The sequence below is a fragment of the Phalaenopsis equestris genome, unplaced genomic scaffold (assembly GCF_001263595.1).
Source record: "Phalaenopsis equestris unplaced genomic scaffold, ASM126359v1 Scaffold000540, whole genome shotgun sequence".
Taxonomy (NCBI): domain Eukaryota; kingdom Viridiplantae; phylum Streptophyta; class Magnoliopsida; order Asparagales; family Orchidaceae; genus Phalaenopsis; species Phalaenopsis equestris.
In genome coordinates, this window is record NW_018164980.1 from 2,395,497 (window position 1) to 2,414,695 (window position 19,199).

General features: G+C 33.6%; 1 protein-coding gene across 2 annotated transcripts; it reads left to right on the forward strand.

Annotated features, from left to right (window-relative positions):
* Nucleotides 1-342: 342 nt before the first annotated feature.
* On the forward strand, nucleotides 343-19,012 carry LOC110028995. 2 transcript variants are annotated; one of them, XM_020731090.1, is made up of 5 exons: nucleotides 343-1,498; nucleotides 1,594-2,345; nucleotides 2,419-2,508; nucleotides 17,621-18,361; nucleotides 18,696-19,012. In XM_020731090.1, the coding sequence occupies exons 1-5, from the start codon at nucleotides 1,390-1,392 to the stop codon at nucleotides 18,792-18,794; spliced, it is 1,791 nt and encodes a 596-aa protein (XP_020586749.1). In that variant the 5' UTR covers nucleotides 343-1,389; the 3' UTR covers nucleotides 18,795-19,012. The 2 variants fall into 2 exon arrangements, with proteins under 2 accessions (XP_020586749.1, XP_020586750.1); XM_020731091.1 differs by having other exon boundaries at nucleotides 17,654-18,361.
* Nucleotides 19,013-19,199: the final 187 nt, after the last annotated feature.

A 19,199-nucleotide genomic window follows, 5' to 3' on the forward strand; every position in this document is an offset into this window, starting at 1 on the left:
CTCAATTACACATATAATAAATATCAATTACATAAACTATTAAAAATATTTTAAGCATTTAAATTTTAAAAATAAGATATTAATTCCTTTTTTCTTTTTTCATTACAAAACCCGCCTAAACCCACTCATAAAATTTTGAGTGAGTGATTAAGATATTATATTTAAATTTTAAATAATTTAAGATATTATTTTAATTATTTTGGAGGATTAATATGTAAAAATTCTTTTGATATATACCTAAAATAAGTACTTAACTAAATATTGCATCATAAATAAAAATAAGTAAAAAAAAATCGAAATGTAAATAGGAAAAAAAAAGGGAAAAAAAAAAAGAAAGGAAATGAAGGAAGTGTAGCGTCGCCGATTTTGCTCCACCAGCTGTAATACGAACCGCCTCCGCTTCTAACTCCCACTCCCAAACCCTAACCACTGATATAGAGAGAGAGAGAGATAGAGAGAGAGGATAGAGGGAGAACAAAGCCGCGGAAAATCGCGAGAGAAATTGCAGCAAAATTAGCGGATAGAATTGAGAAGAAGACAGCGCAGCAAGGGGAAGACGTTTGTGTGAAGAGGAAGAGAGAGAGAGAGAGGGGAAGGAAGGGGTAGGGTTTCCAATTATACCATTCGTGACCGCGGCTACAATTCTTCTTGTCCGATACGAGCGTTACTTTTCAAGCAACGTGAAACATCCGGAGGGCATCAAGAAAAGGGTTTGGTTTTCAGGCTTTGGTTTGAGGTCTCCGTGTCGTACAAAGGGGAGGCTGATCGCATCTCTGGTCCATTTTCGGTTCTCTTCCTTGTGTCGGCTCTGCCGACGGGTCTGCTATCTAGGGTTTTCACGGAAACTGCAGTTTTTTATATTTTCGTTCATTCCTTGGTCTGGGATATTCTCATGGGTCAGATGTGGAAGGAGATCATTGGTTCTTAGGGTTGGTTGTTTCTTCAGCGTTGTTTTGGATTCACTCTGGGTTTGCAGATGGGGTTCTAATTAGGGCAGCCCATGGTTTGTTAGATATGGATTGCCTGTGATGAAGGGGTAGAGATTGAGGCCTTATCTGATTAAGACTGGAATTTGGGAAAATTACTTTATTTTTGTAGCATCCTTGGAGGCATCAAAGCCATTTGGGCTGTCAGGCTTGAATTTCTGGATTTAAGTGGTTTAATTTCTTGTCATTAGTTATATTGATTGGAAACACAAGTATTCCCTAACCCCTCTGTTTACAACCTGCTCCTTCTTTGAAATATTTGTGTTTAGAGGTGGTTGTGGACCTCTGTACAGAATAATGTGGAGAAGAAGAGATATTAAATTGAGTTTTTGTTTGTATGATGACACAAACGCATAGACACCAGCTCCATTTTTCTGGGCTTTTATGATGAGCTTTCACTGCAATGGAACGCACTGAGCCGACTTTTGTTCCAGAGTGGTATAAAGTTTCACACAGCAGTGCACAAGGCAGTGGCAATTCAAACCACCAAAGTGGTTTATCATTGCACACAGGTATAAATTCAACAAAATCATTTGGTTTTTTTTATTTTTTTATTTTTTGACACTTTGGTACTTGTTAATCATGCAATTGTTTAAATTGGCAACAGATGAACACAACATTGGCTTTTCTTCAAGAAACAGATTGACAGTGAGTGTTTGTGATAATGATGCTCCTCGCTCCTTGTCTTTCTCAGAGAGAAGCTCATCTTCTTTCCGAAGAAGTACCAGCAGCAATGGTTACATTGTGCGTGAGAAAGATTTTTCTTCGCGTGCTTACAATAGCTTTAGTAGAAACCATCGAGATAGGGATAGGGATCGAGAGAAGGATTTTGAAATCCATGACCGAGATAGGCCTTTTGATGATGGATTTGGTGACTATCCTGACGTTTTAGTCACTGGTAAATCTGAAAAGGACTCTTTAAAGCGTTCTCAATCAATGCTCTCAAGAAGGAGGGCTGATCCTTGGCAGAGGAGAGCTAGTCATGATTCAAGCAATGGTTTTCAGTCAATGGGGGGCAGTGGCAGAGTCAATGGAACTTCTAAATCATCATTTGAGAGAGAGTTTCCTTCTCTCGGAGCTGAAGAAAAGCACGCGGGCTCAGATGTAATCAGAGCTTCTTCTCCTGGCCTTAACACTGCCTTTCATAATCTTTCTGTCAGTGCTTCATCTATCATCGGAGCTGATGGCTGGACATCTGTGTTGGCAGAGGTTCCTATTGTAGGAAGTAATGGGTTGATTGTTTCATCTTCTTTCCAAACAAGTTCTGCAATGGCACCTGCTGCTTCAAGTGTTTCCACTGGTTTAAATATGGCTGAAACAGTGGCTCAGGCTCCTGCACGAGCTCGCACAGCGCCTCAAGTAATGTGGCATATAACTTTTATAAAAAATAATTTTTCTTGAAGTTGTTTTCTTATATAATATTTGGTGGCAGTTACCCAGTGACTCACAAAAAATGGAGGAATTACATCGCCAACAAATTTTGAAGCTTAGACCCGTGACACCTTCCATGCCTAAAAACTTGGTAAAATCAGAATTTTGACTATAATTTATTTTTTGTAATCAAATCAGGAAATATTTTATTAGATTTAATGACTCTGTTTGTTGTTTTGTCTTTTCTGTTGCTTATAAAAACCTGCGATATCACAAGTTTGATCAGCTAGAAAATAGACCATAGAATTACTCTTGGTTATAGTTTAACTGCAATATTGCTTGTCATAGCTCTAATCCTTGCAATCTTTTGCATTTTATTTGCTTGTTAGCAAAGGATATTTCTTGCTTCATGTAAAATAGTTGATTCTATGTTGATTGATTACTGGCAATTATGTTTAAACTAATTATTTTTATAACTTTTGGATTCACATTCTTAATAGAATTCCATTCTAACTTTCTAATTGTAAGTGATGCTTATGGTTTTAGCATCTTATGCTAGATTTTGATGGGACTTGATATGCAAGCCATATCCAACTAAACTTGTGGTAGAATTTAACATATGGGTTTCTGGTTCCATGGTGCAAAGTGCAGAACGCAAATAGCACTTGATGTTGAGGTGGAATGAAAACATGTAAAATTTTCAGCAATTAGTGGAAATAACTTAAAATTGCTAGTTACATGATATTTTATTAGTAGTATATGCTGTTTAGAAAGTCATAGAAAGTAATAAAGGCAAAATTGGCACGCTAGTTCTGTAGCTAACATAAGAGGAGTTCCAAAAGGGGTAGAAGGGGCATTGCTTTTCAACGAAAGAGAGGTTGGCAGGTTTGTGGATAATGGGATTCTTTACTTATACAACAATGCTTGTTTTTGCTTGTTCATTTCCTTGAAGCTCAAATGATTCTTCCATTTGTTTTGCTATGATTTTTATTTTGTTTTTGTTTCTATCATAATTTTTTGTCATCAAATTCTTTGGTGAAAATGATGGAACTCAATTATTCTTTTTGTTGTTATTATATGACGGTGAGGTGGCATGTGCTTTTAAGAAGCATTGTTATGCTCTTTTTAGCATTTTACATATGCCTTGCTTAGTCCTAGTTATTTGTATGCGTACACAATTATAAATTGCAATACGCTTGAGGTTGTTGGGGATGATTTTGTATTTTCATTTTCTACTTTTGTTTTCCATTTTATTTTGTTTATGTTTTGATATGAAATGAAACATGATTGATGTCTTAAATAGGTTGTTTTTTTGTTGCTTTTATTTGATTTTACATGAGTTGATATATTTGATGGTGGAAAAAGTGGGGTTGATGATGATAGGGTGAAAGAGGCATCATGGCGATGATGGACATTGGGTGGAGAAGTTGGGGGTAGGGTGGCCTGCAAACGAACTGAGCATAGCCGAGCCGAGCAAAACTTGTTCATTTGTATGCATGTACAATTATAAATTGCAATACCTTTGATGTTGTTGGCGGGACAAAGTTGGGAACATTAGGTGGAGAAGTTGTTGGTAGGGTGGCTGATAAGTCTGCAAATGAACCAAGCCAAGCTAAGCCGAGCAGAGCTCATTTATTAAGAGCCTATTCAAGCTCGACTTGAGCTTGATTTGAGGTTTTAAGATTATGTTCGACTTTGAGCTAGTGTATAAGTACATTGATTGAGCTCGATTCTTATAGGGATTATCGAGCAACTCGTTTAAAAAATAACCTATTCATAATCGAATTTTACTCGAGTTTTATATATGTAGCTTGTCTGTCAGGAAAAATAAACGAGCCATATCAAAAAATGCTTGTTGAACATAAAAGTAAATATGTAAACTATATCATTCATGAACAAGTAATAGAGTCTTAATTTAGCTTATTTATGAGCATTAAACGATATTATTCATAAATATAAATGAATCAAACAATAAGTTGTTCAAGCTTGCTCATTTAGGCTTCGCTTGGAAGAGCTTTTATTCTGCTTATCGCTCTACAAAAACTCAGAAAGTTCTATTTGGTCGCAATACTTTCATAAAAACACTTTTCAAAAATCTCTTTTTTTTCTTTTAGCAGTTGCAGTTGTTTCCTTAGTGGTGGAGGTTAGTGTGAGTTAGGTAGTTGGTACAAGATTAGACAATCTCAACTATGAGTTTGGCTAGTGTGGTGTGCAATGTTTGGTGGTTGAGAGTTTCTATTTTGAAAATAATCAAAACACTTAAAAGCATTTTGAATATTTTTTTTAAATAACTTGACTTGGTATTGGAAAAGAAAAATATATAACATCAAGCAAGCAACAACTTCAACAACAAACCTCTATCCCGCTAAGTGTGGTCGGCTACATGAATCCTTGTTCTCCATTTTCTTCTTTCGAGTGTTTTTTTTTCATTTAATTCTAATAAATTAAGATCATTTTTTATATGTGCCCAAGTCTTGTTAGGTCTATCTTTACCTTAACATAAGTCAAATCTAAAACACTATTCCTTTAACTGTGCCATTTAATGGTCGATGTTTAATGTGGCCATATTATCCAAAGCGACTCTCTCTAATCATTTCCACCGTTGGAGCTACTCCAACTCTTTCACAAATATATTTATTTCACATTTTATCTCTAAGTGTAAAGCCACTCATCCACGAGGATTCTCATTTCAACAATACATAATTTTATGCTTCTCTTTTATAGGCCAACATTCTACACCATTAAGTGTTGCAGGTCCACCACCTTCCTATAAATTTTTTATTTTAAGTCCAAGCATACTTTTCTATCACACAATAAGCCTAATGTTTTCCACCACTTGAGCCATCCAACTTGAATTCTATCACACAATATTAGAATGCATGGGTTATTTGATTGGATGCATGTTAAATGCACTGAAATGTTTTTTTTTTTTTTCTGGGGGTGTATTTTATGATATATTTCAAATGCCTTGAAATATGGTGGCGCTAGTTGAGGGCAGTTGGTAGTGAATGTAGGTGGCTTTGGGCAACTATAGTTGGCGTTGCGCCATTAATAAATGGGAATTACGCTGTTATTTGGAAATCGACAGTTTGAGTGATTTTCATATGCATGGAATATAGGAATTTGGGGGTATTTTAGATCCCTTAAAATTTTTCTTTGCATTCTTTTTGCTTCAAACCCTTTATCCCACTAAGTAGGGTCAGTTACATGAATCCTTTTTCTCCGTTGCATTCTATTTAGTGTCATATTTTCATTTAATTCTAATAAATTAAGATCATTTTTATATAAAATATGCCCAAGTCATCCCAGGTCTACCTTTGCCTCTCTTAACATAAGTCAAATCTAAAACATCCACTGTTCTAATCGGATCATCAGATGGTCGACGTTTATTGTGACCAAACCATCTAAGAAACCATCTAAGACACGACGTTTATTGTGACCAAACCATCTAAGACAACTCTCTCTAATTTTATCCGTCACTCCTATCACGAATATATTTTCACGAATATATTTATTTCACATTTTGTCTCCAAGTGTAAAGCCACTCATCCTCCTAATCGCTCTCATATCGGCAACACTTAACTTAGTTTTATGTTTCTCTTTTAAAGGCCAACATTCAGTGCCATAGAGCATTGCAGGTCTCACCACCACCTTATAAAATTTTCCTTTGAGTCCATGCGATACTTTTCTATCACACAATTGGCCCGAAGCATTCCTCCAGTTCAACCAACCAACTTGAATTCTACTAATAACATGCACATCAATATTACCACCACTTTAAACAATAGACCCGAGATATCTAAAGAGTTCACACCGTTTAATAATTTGATCGCCCATAGTTGCATTTCTGTCACTAGAGCTACTACTACTAAAATTACATTCCATGTATTCAGTTTTAGTTCTACTCAAACGAAGGCCCTGCTCTTAGACTCCAAGGTAGACCTCCATAATTCAAGCTTTTCCCGAGCTTTTTCTCTCGTCTTATCCACGAGAAAGATATCATCAGCAAGAAGCATACACCAAGGTAAATCATCCTATAAGTGTCCAGACTATCCATAACTAAAGCAAATAGATATGGGCTTAAAGCCAATCCCTGATGTAAACCAACAGAAATAAGAAAATATTTGAGTTATCTAAAAAAGATGCATAATTTTAGGTTTTTGACCTACTACTGCTAATTTTTAGATTTGGAGAGCTATGCCTTGCATTGGACTAGTTTGATTAATGTTTTCAACGAGATCTTAAAAATAAAGAGGAATTCTTTGTTTAAGAAGAAGCATCTTTTATCTGGTGTTAAAAAGGAGTCTTTTTAAGTTGTAGTAGTTATTTGAGAATCAAACTCAGGAGTCATTTATGAAGTTATTGGAGCGAGTTGAGGGGAAAAAGTTGCAGAATTAATTATTGCTAAAGCTTTTTGTATCATACTAGGAAGATACATTGTGGAAACACTGATCATTTCGCTTGGTGATTTGCATTTGATTTCTAAAGTAGATGTCTTATGTTCAAATTGTACAAAAAAATAAAAAGAATTTCATTTCACTTAGGAGTCATTTATGAAGTTATTGGAGCAAGTTGAGGGGAAAAAAGTTGCAGAATTAATTATTGCTAAAGCTTTTTGTATCATACTAGGAAGATACATTGTGGAAACACCAATCATTTCGCTTGGTGATTTGCATTTTATTTCTAAAGTGGATGTCTAATGTTCAAATTGCACAAAAAAATTAAAAGAATTTCATGTAGATGTTTTTTGTTCGAAGCCAATTAATTAAAAATATATAGAGTACAGAATGGTGAGGAATTTCAAATTCTATCTATACCATTCTGACCCTTGAAACTCCCTCAAATAGTTTGTCTACAGTTCCTGGCTGTTGGAAACGACCGTTCTTATTAGCAAGTAATAACAACAAGCACAAGCTAAATATTAATCGATGATTTGGCCTAAGAAACCATTTTAATTATTGATTTTGTGCATTGATGACATTTGAATGATAATAAAGAGTTATAGCAAAATCTGTAGCTATTTATTCTAAGAAATTAAGTTTGATTCCTCGGGACAGTAAAATATATTTAAACGATGTGATACATATTTATATATCATCAGTGAATCGGTGATTGCTTGAATCTTGGGAATCAAAGAAGTCTTACTTGAGTGGAAATGAAGCTCACATTGGAGAGTGGAAGGGCTTCAAAGTCACAGTGAAATATTGTATCTATCACATAGTGGCGACTCTTCGCCTGCACGTTCAGTTTATTTGGCTTTGGAAAAATTATAGTGGCAACTTTACCACATTTGTGAAAGAAATCAAATCTATATAATCAACTTTTCATAACACTACCCTATTCTGTGGCTCCTCCCGAGTGCACTTCCCATTACCTACCCTATTGATTGCCATTTATTTGAAGTCCTTTTAAGTTAAGGATGGTGCTTTAATGCTAGCAAAAGCTATTGCTCTTCTTGAATATAACTCATTTGTCTTTTTGATTGACGTAAGTGATCTTATAAGAATAGTAGGCACAGTTTTCAAGCCAATGAAGATAAGGGGTAGCTTAGCAAACATTCTTGATCCAGACTTTCAATCTAATGTATCCAGTTGAAGTGCAGGTATGGCACATTGTTAAGAAATAAATCGTTGTGGTATTATTATGTGGTAGCTTGTTCAAACCAATAAATAGAGTTGGTGTTATGGTTGAAATAACTAATAAAAAAGAATCAGTTAATCTGAATAAGCATGAAACAATGCATATTGGTATGTCCTTAATTATATATGTGAATGAAGAATGAATTCATTCCTTGTTCCCTGACAACTTCATAAATATTGATGTTTTTCCTATGTTAGATTCTCTTCTATCATTTTGTCATTTTGTTTTGAACTTTTATCGTTCCCATTTTTTGGTCTTGTCCTTCTTTTTTACTGTCCGATTCTCTTGCTTTAGAGAGAAGAACAAGTTGAGATGGAAAAGGAGAATAAATAAAGGATTATTAATGGAGGGAAACCTTAGTGAACTAGTATCAAAGACTTTTGGTTGTGAAACTGGTATAATGCTTCACTCTTGGGGGATCATTGCCTTATTGTCATACTTATTATTCTTTAGGAGCTAAGGCCCCCATTTCTTTATTCTTGTCCAATAAAGTTAAAATTGTTATTTAATAGGGATTAAGTTTTTTGTTGCCTCTCATCAGATCACAAGTTTCCTTAGCCTTCTAGTAAAGTGCGGGCTTGAACCCCATAAATCCTTGTAGATTTTGCAGAAATGCATCTTTGTGGTGAACAATTTTTTGGGGGTTGTTGCAGTGATGTTAGTTTTGGTGAATTATCTTATCAACTAAATATTACCATTTCGTCAATTATACTTTAATGAATATGTTTAACCAGATTATAATGCCTAAGAAGAAAGCACCAACTCTTCATTCTGATTCCTAAATCTCTCCAACCATATAAGAATAATAAGGAATCACAAGAAAGCTTGTAAGCGCATAGTATGACCATAAAAATTTTCTAGTATGATAATAGTTGGTCACAAATTCTTTAATCACATCTAATATTCCTGCATATATTCTAGGGAGTAGATTTGCCTCAATTTTTCTCTTGTTAATGCCAGGAAAATGAGTTGCTTATGACCATATGTCTTTATTGGTAATAGATTAATCTTTAACTCCTATTCAATATTCATATTTATGCCAAAGAATTTAGAAACAAACAATATTTATGTTAACGGAAAACACAACCTCAATAATGAGTAATAAGCTCCTCAAGCTTGTGTAATCAAGTAATGTTTGATCTTTACAGGACAGAATTAAATTATTTGATAATTTATTTATTTTATAAAAAGAAGTTTTTCAATTGTATGCCAAAGTTATTAAAAATGTGCATAATAAAATATAGGCCAGCATTACTGGTTGTCTACTATACTAAGAGTCCCTATTTGTATGATGTTCTTTCAAGAATAAAAATTAAATTAAAATCTATTCATATTGATTATTGTGATTCTTAAAGAAATTTTGAGTGAGATATGTTGATGCATGCTATTTTTAGATGGCAATCTAATTCATATGGGAACTGAATAAATATATGAAAATTTTGAAAGATGTACATATTTTTATCAGATACAATCAGTGCATAATTTGTTTTGGTCAAAAATGAAAAATTGTTACATGCTATAAGAATAACTGGAGGCCATTAAGTGCCATGCTATAAAACCACAATTGGACATGTCATGCTACATTCGTTTGAGTTTAGAGGGATAAATAAATTATTGAGGATTTAGGATGTTTATGTGGCAATGCTACGAAGGATAGGTTATAGATTGATCAAATTAGAAGGATGGTGAGAGTTATCCCTATTGAGTAATTAAAAAATTGACCTAAACTTGCATAGATTTGCAAAATGGAGGATAGAAGATACACCACAAGGTTTGGCAAGTGAGTATATGCATAAGTATTGGGAAGGAATAATGGTAGACCAAACAAATGGCTTAAAATAGTGCAAAAAAAAAAGAGTGAGGGAGATCAAATTAGAGTTAAAATGGCTTACACTAGCTATCAGGGTTAATTGTAAAATAAACATTTTTAAAGTTAGCATAAAATAGTTGGTGTAAAGCTAATGACATGATATCGATTAACTATGCTCGTTGTCTTTGGACTTCTAATCTCAATATTTATGCTTCTTTAGTAGGTAATGCTTTGCTTCTCATAAGAACTTTCCATTGTTGAGATATTTGCTTTTAATTTTCGTTTTCCATAATACTATGTCTTGTCCTTATGCATTTGATTTAGCAAATTTCATTATATTTTAGTGGCCCAAGCCTCTTAATTTATCATTTATATTTTTTTAAATCACTCTGATACTTAAAGTCTAAACCTAAAGAAACCTATTATATTATAGAATTTAAGCAACCGCAACCACATGTTTTTTTTATCTAAAAAGAGATGATTTTACATTATATTGGTGACCCCCTCCACTTCATTAGATATTTCAATGATGAAGGTGGGGATATTTTTTTATTGTTTGGGGAGATATTTATTCTAAAATTGATTGCTTTACATTGTTGATGATAGCTCCCTATGCTCTCAAACCTTTGATATTGCTTCGATTAGGTAGACGTTGTTTAGCATTCACTCAGTGATGTGGTACTATTTTTTGTTGCTTACTATTGTGGATAGGGGTGATGTTTGGTTGAGTTAAAGCAAATTGATTGAATATTGAAATCAAAGATTTTGATTTAGATTCAAGTCAATCTCGAGTTGAGTCAACATTGGTCGATTTTGAATTTGAGTTTGAGTTGATTCGACAAAGTATTAATTTATAGTATATTTTTAATCACTAATCAAGATTTTTGTCTATATTTGTATTAATTAAAAAAATATATCAATAATTATTATCAAATAAATTGAATATAAACGTGCACATGCGTATGCTTTTACTATGTTTTTTATAATTGTGTATGCATTATCTAATTTTAAACTTGGTGATTACTTGGATTTAGGTCTTACTAATCTTGTTTTAATCTTATGTACTTATGGTTGAGTAGTCGATACATGGATGCTTTGAGATGAGTAATTATAAACTTTGTCCAACTAAATTTTTCTTCCTATTTTTAATATTTTAAGTGAAAGTTGGATGGCAACTACTTGGTTCCATTGGAACTCATCTTCTTGATGGCATGATATGCATTTTTTTTAAAGGTAATTTCCTTCTTTGTTCTCATTTAATCTATTTAATTTGATATTGACTTATGAATGCCTTAATTAGTTCAAATTGACACATTAAAGTTCTATTTAGGAATTAAATTACAATTGCTCCCCGATTTTGCTAGATTCTAAATTTTCACTAAATTTTTTGACAATTTCAAACATGTTATTATAGGTTTGGTTTTAATTGAAGTTTTGCCTATTTACATAAAGAAGCAGTGATGGTATCTTCTGATATGTGATTCCTGAATTTTTGTTGCATTCATTCACACTATGCATCGTATTGGGTGCATTAGGAATTGCTAATCTTGAATAGAGTAGTGCATTATTCATATATTCATTTATTATAATTGTTTCAGGTTTTTTTGTATGATCATTAGCTCATACTTTGTTGAATTTTTTTTTGGTTGCTGGCCTCTTCTTCTTTTTATGATATTATTTGCACGTTTTTCTGTTTTCCCGCCTTATTTCTTGCTAGTGTATGAATGCTTTTGTTTTGTTTTTTTCAAGGGATCATTTTAAGTGCATCATAATGTTCGTTAAATGCTGCAACTGTTGTTGTTATATTTAAAGCTTTCAGCTTAAACATAGTATTACTTTGCACCACGAGAAAAAAATATATTTTTCTTATAGTCCGTCTTCTAAATAATCTGATTTGGGTTACAATTCTGTTTAATTAATTTTCAGGCATTATTGTGCTGCCATGAGTTCATCTTTTTGTACATATTTCCTTTTATATTTACGACAACAACAAGCCTTTATCCCACCAAGTGGGTTCGGCTACATGAATCCTTTTTCTCCCTTATGTTTTTTTGAGTGTTATATTTTCATTTAATTCCAATAATCTAAGATCATTTTTTATGCATGTCCGTGTCTTCTTAGGCCTAACTTTACCTTTCTTAACATAAGTCAAATCTAAAACATCTACTCTACTGACTGGGTCATCAGATGATCTGATTTTTAATGTGCCCAAACCATCTATAAGGTGACTCTCTCTAATCTTGCCCGCCGCTAGAGCTGTTTTAAACCTTTCACGGATATATTTGTTTTGCATTTTGTCTCTAAGCATAAAGTTACTCGTCCACTTGAGCATTCTCATCTTAGCAACACTTAATTTTATGATTCTCTTTTACCAGCCAACATTCCGCGCCATAAAACATTGTTGGTCTCACCACTATCTTGTAAATTTTCCTTTAATTTTATGTGGTACTATTCTATCACGAAATAGGCCTGATGCATTCCTCAACTTCAACCATCCAACTTGAATTCTTCTAATAACATCACCATCTCTTTGAGCAATAGACTCAATATATCTAAAATGTTCACTCCCTTTTATCGTTTCTATGATACTAAATTTGCTTGGGTGCTTCTTTAATGTGTTGGTTGTGAAATTTGATAGCAATTGCATTCTCGCTAAAAAAAAATTATTAAAAAAAACATGAGACTGAATATTCATGTTCACGGGGCTTGAATCGTGTTAGGCTATATCTAGATGCAAGTCTCATCAAGTTCAATTTAACATTTGAGTTGTGATGAATGCTTTCCTTCCTATTTTTTTCTTTCTGCAATATGTGAAGCTGAAGAAGCTATTTCATGTAATGCTTAACTTTACGAAGTAAGTTTTAGTAATGTCAAATCATTATCAGTTGTCATAAAGATTTTTCATGGTTGTGGAGGTGTTAGTGATGGGTTGACATTGTAAATTGATTACTTTGATTATCCTAAACCTTTTTACAAGGTATTTTCTTAAAATATTGTTTAATGGATGCTATCTGTGAAATTAATTGGATTTACCATTTGGCATATATACTAAACTTCTGATTATTCTGTTAACTGATCCCAAGTGTTTAAGATAGAACTAGTGACGTTGATGATGCTGGTAGATGATGTTAACGATGATGGCTTTAAAATGAAAAGACTATTCTTAATGTTTCAGAGGAGTTGAGGAAACTTAGTTGTCTTCAATAGGTCCTTTTCACAGTATAAACGTGGTAAATCCTACCAGACGCTTGTGTAGTCTTGACTATTAAAGTCTTTGAAAATGTTGCATGATATTAGTGGTCCATTTTCACTACCCATGTCGACACAAGCAAGAAATCAGAAATCTACAAGGTTTTATGTTTGTTGATATTTTTGCTGTTTGGAAATTCAAGTTGATGTATGCTCTTTGGCGTCTGAAGAGAATATTCTTGCCTTGGCCATATGCAGTAGCCATTTTACAGATAACGAGGGCTTTTATTGGTTTAATATGCTATTTAGACGTTGGTATAGTTTAAACATTTTTTTTTTCAGTTGCTTAACAAAATGCTGCGAAAAGACCAAAATAAAGAAATTTTCTTAAATTGTTTTTTCTAGAGCATCTATCTTCTCGTATGTTTGTTAAAAACTTGTTTGTTTTTTATGCATTTCTGCTTGCATGTCATATTAGTCCAAGAGAGTATACATATATTCTTATACATTGATTTTGTTTCAACCAAATAAACTGTACAATATAATGGAAATAATTTAGAGTTATGACAATTTAGGTTCAGTGAGACATTATCTGACTAATTGTCAATTTGCAATGATGAGGATACTTTTCTTGGAAATGATGATGATTATTCAGGGCAATTAAACTGTTTGAAATTTTTAATTCCTCGTTCTCTAGGATTGCTAGAATGCTAGGTTGATTTTTTCTTAATTTCAGAATAATGTGCAACGAAGATTGGATACTGGCTTGAGCAGCACCTTTAGCGAAAATGTGGTGAATTTGAATGATTAGAAAATGATACTATACTTGGGAAAAACTGTATTCTTTTTTTGGTTATCCCCTATGCATGTTTAAATTTCTATCAACTTAACATGAAAATGCTTGATTAGAAAAATGATAGGATTCACGAGGAAGAAGTGTTTGTTTTCTCATCCTACCATTCTTGTATACAATTCTGATTCACATGCGAGTTTGTGCTACTTCTCTTCTCATAAAAGAGATAACAAATACTTCAAAATGCATAGGAGACAACTAAAAATCTGTTTTACCGGAGGCGGTTAGAACAGTCTTTCCTCCTTTATTGGCCTTCTATTTTTTTTTTTGGACAGTCGCCCTTTGGCTTTAACAATAGGGGTTGGAACAAAACAATCTGCTAATTTAATCCGGAAACTTTTTTGTGCTTTTTTCTATTGGATATATATTTTAGGCGTATGGGGCTCATCCTGCTTTTTGCTTATAAAACTTTGAACATAAACTATAATAATCAAAGCATTGGATCCGATATGGTGCCAATGTAAGTTCACATGAAAGATCCATAACATCAAATTTTTAGCTTGTACTGTTATCTTTCACAAATCAGCATTATTATTAATGTCATTTTCATGGACATGCAGTTCACAATCAAGCCCGCGGCTTTCCGTATGATTTCTTATTTCTTATTTTATCTTCTTTAAAAAAATCTTTGTATTCACTGTCTGTTTTGTTTATCAACCTATCATATTTTCATTATGCTACTAGAAAAATTTCAATAATAACTGAATAGGATCATTCACTTTTGGAGTGTTGAAGCTCTTTGATATTAGTTGCATTAGTTTTTTTTGGAAATAAAGCATGATTCTACTGTTCAAAAGTCAACTTCATTTTCTAGATAAGTGCTATGGCTGGGCTGGGTTCATAACACATATTTTATCAAAGTCTCATTATAAGTCCACTGTTTTGTAAGCCAAGGTCAAGTGTATTTCTCATAATAACTATTATTTTTTTAACTTCCTGGTGATATTTACAACAAAAAGCAATGGGGAAAGCATTAGTGATATTGTTGCCTATTAGAGGCGCATTCAAAATTTCCATTATGAATGTATCCATGGCTCATTTTTTTGTCAGCCACTGCAAATATTGTAGGGTAAATATGAGTTGTAGTAACTTGGGTCATTATCATGAGCAAAGTAACTCTACGTAATGGACTAAAATTTATTTCATCGACACTTGACATTAGACGACATATACTCTTAAAATCTTGGACACACACTCAAATACATACTTAATACCTCTTTCACTGTTGATCAACAATGTCCCTAAAATTTTTGTGTAGCATAACCAAATAAGATGACTTTTGAAATGAGCTTTGCGGGACCTTCCTACATAAGTGTCTTCTTGCTCACGACACCACCAAGTCTTCTCCTTGGATAAATCAATGTTTTACACCAATTTTAAGGTCTAATATGATTTTATTTTGCTTCAATTTAGTTTAAGATAGGACAAGCTTTTATTTTATTAATTATTCATTGAGCCATGCTTCTTGGTGGTATTTCGATCTATAACATTTAAAATGCATGTATGTTATGATTCATGACTTCTAATTCCAACTAGAGATTTTGACTTGATTGATTTTATAGCATCTTCATTTCATAAAAATACATAGTTCAATATTTTTAGAGAGCAATAGACATACATATGAAAGATCAATGGTGAATAGATGTTGCTATGTTAGTAGATAAGTTGGAGTAATTGAAATTGTTGATTGTGTCTACCAAAGTGGTACATCACCTCAAATTTCAAACTAAATTTGTTAATATAAATCTCTATCACTTTGTTTGTAAGATCTATGAGATCTTTAAGGGAAATATTTTTCTGTATCATCAACCTTTTGTTTTGCTTTTTTATTGGTTGTCTTATATTCATTTTCTTCAATATAATACAAGTATGCTGATACTTGATTCACCTTCAAAAAATAAATGATTAGCATATAGCTTCAATGTTGTTAGAACATGTGTTTGAACTATATAGTTCGAACAAGTGTATGAGCCATTTTTGAACTTTTTTGAACAGCATGGTTCAAATAAAGTTCTATAATCTTTAAGTATGTTTGATCGTGATGTAAATAAGATCTAAACGTAGTTTGAACGCTTGTTCTGATATTGTTTGAAGCCTTCTTTGCTATTTTATCTTGGTTTGCATTAAAATTCCAACAGAATGGCTGAATCTATGAACAATGAAATCTCAAATTTCATTGGTCTGATTATTTTACCCTCTTGAGGGAAGAAATTTCGAATGAAGATGATCACATCAATGGAGAAAGCTGGGATGTTTAAGGGCGGGACATCATTTTTCTCATACAATGGTGATATAAGAATAGGAAGGTTATTTCGGTCTAAAATGAGTTTTTGATTTTCGGTCTAAAATGAGTTTTTGATCTAAAATGAGTTTTTGATTTTTTTTTTTTCATGAGAAACAATTAATAAGCATATTTGGCCAATTTCTGCTATGAGGCATACAAAGTCAAATTTCCCATATAAAATGGGCGCAACTTCAGTCTACTCATACCTGGCAGTATAAATGAATGGTGTTATTTATGTTGCACGTTGACTTTCTAAAATTTTATCTCATGACCACTATTCTCTGCCATTATCCAAGAACTAATAATATCGAGCAGTTTTTCTATTTTTTTTTACCATAGCCTGTGCTTCTTGTGATTTTCTGAACTGCTCAAGGTTGTGCATTGCTGTGTGGGGTCGTGGTTATATCATTACAAGGTTGGATACTGGTCAGGTTTTCTATTTTGACGTTGTATGGATTGTGGTGGGAGTGGGGTGAGGTTTGAGATTTTACTTTATGCTTTTTGTTCTTTTTCCCCTTTTTAATAAAGTTAAAGAAGGAAAGCATACTCAGTCCGACTTCAAGATGGAGGTATCATGTTTGAGGGAGCTTTTCTAACTGATTTTTATCAACTGTTAGAACTGTATTCACAAAAATTTGTTACATTGTGGTACATCATTGTTAGGAATTGTGGAATTATAGGGATCAAAGTTGAGCTTAATATGTCGATGCTTAAACTTATTTACGACCAAAAGCAATATATGCTTATAGGTGAGCGCCATTTATTTGCTATTTCCAGGCTAGCATATTTTTCACCCATCCAATTTGAGACTAAACCTGATGCTTGTATGCATTAATCATCTCCATCTTCACTTAAACGGATTTTATTCTATCATCATTAATTATCATATACTAAAAGTGGTCAAACACAGTACCCATCACGGTTACATATTTTTTAAACTTTTCTCAACCATTGTAAAGTCCTCCTAAGAGCCACATCGTATGAATTGCTTAATCTTACTAAAACAAAATTTTAACCTTTTCTATGTCGGACTAAACCCAATCACTCATGTGCTCTCTAAGTTCAGTTCTTTAATTTTTCTAGAGTACTAAAACTATTCTTGGAACCTGTTCATGGTAAGTGTAGTCTCTATCCTCTCAAGACAGCATTTTCTTAGGGCGAACAACCTAAACTGATGATCAAGTCAAAAAGAAAACTGATAGGATGTGCAAGTGCGGGAAACACAGCAAATATTCAGTCAGAACTGTGCAGGCAGCACGAAGCATTGCAGTCAAAGGAAAAGAAAAACCTAGCTTGCAGAGCACCCTTTTCCTTTTTTTTGGGGGGGGGGGGGGGGGGGAATCCTTGTATGTTAGTTTTCTTCTCTTCTTTTTTTTTTTTTTGCATTGTTTTTTGGTACATTATCTGCGGTTACTTGAGCTATGACTATTTTCTCGCATCATCAACTAAAACTGATGTTCATATATATGTATATGTATATGTTTTAGTTTCAATGGTCCTTATTGCTTATTTTACTCAAGAGTGTCAACCTATCTGAAAAATCAAAGACAAAAGGATCAAAGATGGCTGAATACAACACTGTTAAGGTTGGTCAGCACCTTTCGTCCCAGCTCTTTAATCATGCTGTCCGCTCTAATATTAAATCCGATGCTCCAAAGACATCCCAACCCGGGAATTTTCACGTCCTAAATCGGGAAAAGAATGGACTTTCTCTTACTGACAAGGATAACTTACATCCAAGAAATGGCAGCAGAGTTGTTGCCTCACCCGGTGGTGGTATTCCTCCTGCTGCCATTTTAGATCTTTCAGGTCAACCCTACTCAAAGCTTAATGTTAACGGGAAAACTGGCGCCCCAAGTTCAAGCTCCTTTGGCGAAAAGAAGCTGCCTTATCAGGCTCAGAATCGTAACGACTTCTTCAATTCGCTCCGGAAGAAATCGTCTTCTAGCCAAGAAAATACAAAGCAGGATCCAGGGTGTAAAGTATTTGCATCCCCCAGCTTGGAAAAGTTGAATGAGGTGGTTGCGGTAGGTGCTATCTCTGATAAGGAGAAGGATCTTTCCACTTTACAGCATTCTGTGGATAATGGAAGTTTTAAAGCTGTTGAAGAGCCTGAGAGGTTAGCTCCGGACGAGGAGGAAGCCGCCTTTCTTCGTTCCCTTGGATGGGAGGAGAATGCCGGGGAAGAAGCTCTGACGCCGGAAGAGATCGAATCTTTTCTTTCTGAGGTAATACTGTTGTATTGAAATGATTGTTTTTAGTTTTTTTTTATGTTTTTCTCATGTGGCATTTATCCAATTCTTATGTATTTTCCTATCTAACATCTAAAGTTTACTTTTTTTTACATTTATACCATCCAATTGTTTCCTATCACACTGAAGATAGCACCATTTTAACTTTGGAAAAGCGAATGCACGTTTTTATGTATTGTTAAAAATTGAAGTTTTAACTGTTATATATGTAAGTGCATTGAAATTTAATTGGTATGTGTGTATCTCTTCCTTTTTTCGTTTGTTTTTGTTGGAGTGGAAACTGAGATTGTCTTAATTTATGTATTTGTAGTATGAAAAGAAGATTCCAGTTTCAAAGCTGAAGATAGCTGGCTGTTCATCCAAGCTGAGTTCATCATCTGATACACAAGTGGAAACTTCATTTTGCTGAAAGGTTATAAGAGTTCCGTAGTTTTGGTGGATTGGGAAAGGTTATTTTTTTGCTGGTTAAGATAGAGGGGAGGGGGGAATGTTGGAAGGAAGAGTTTTTGAGAGGAGTGGTGGCGAGCTTACTTGTTCTAAACAGTGAGGGAGTTGGTTTTATTTTTCCCCTCTTGCTTCAGAATCCAATGTGAAAAATGCAGAATAAGATGCAGTGCTTTCTGTCCTCTTACCGTTTTTTTTTCTTTTCTTTATTATTATTAATTTTCTAAATACAAGGCGTTCTCTCATTGTTTTTTTTAAAATATTTTTTTGATATTTTTTTTATGGCTTGGTTGGGAGTTTAACTTGAAAAATAGTTATTAGGTATGTTATTTTGCTCGTCTTTTTTGTCTTTGTTTTTATAGGTGCTTGC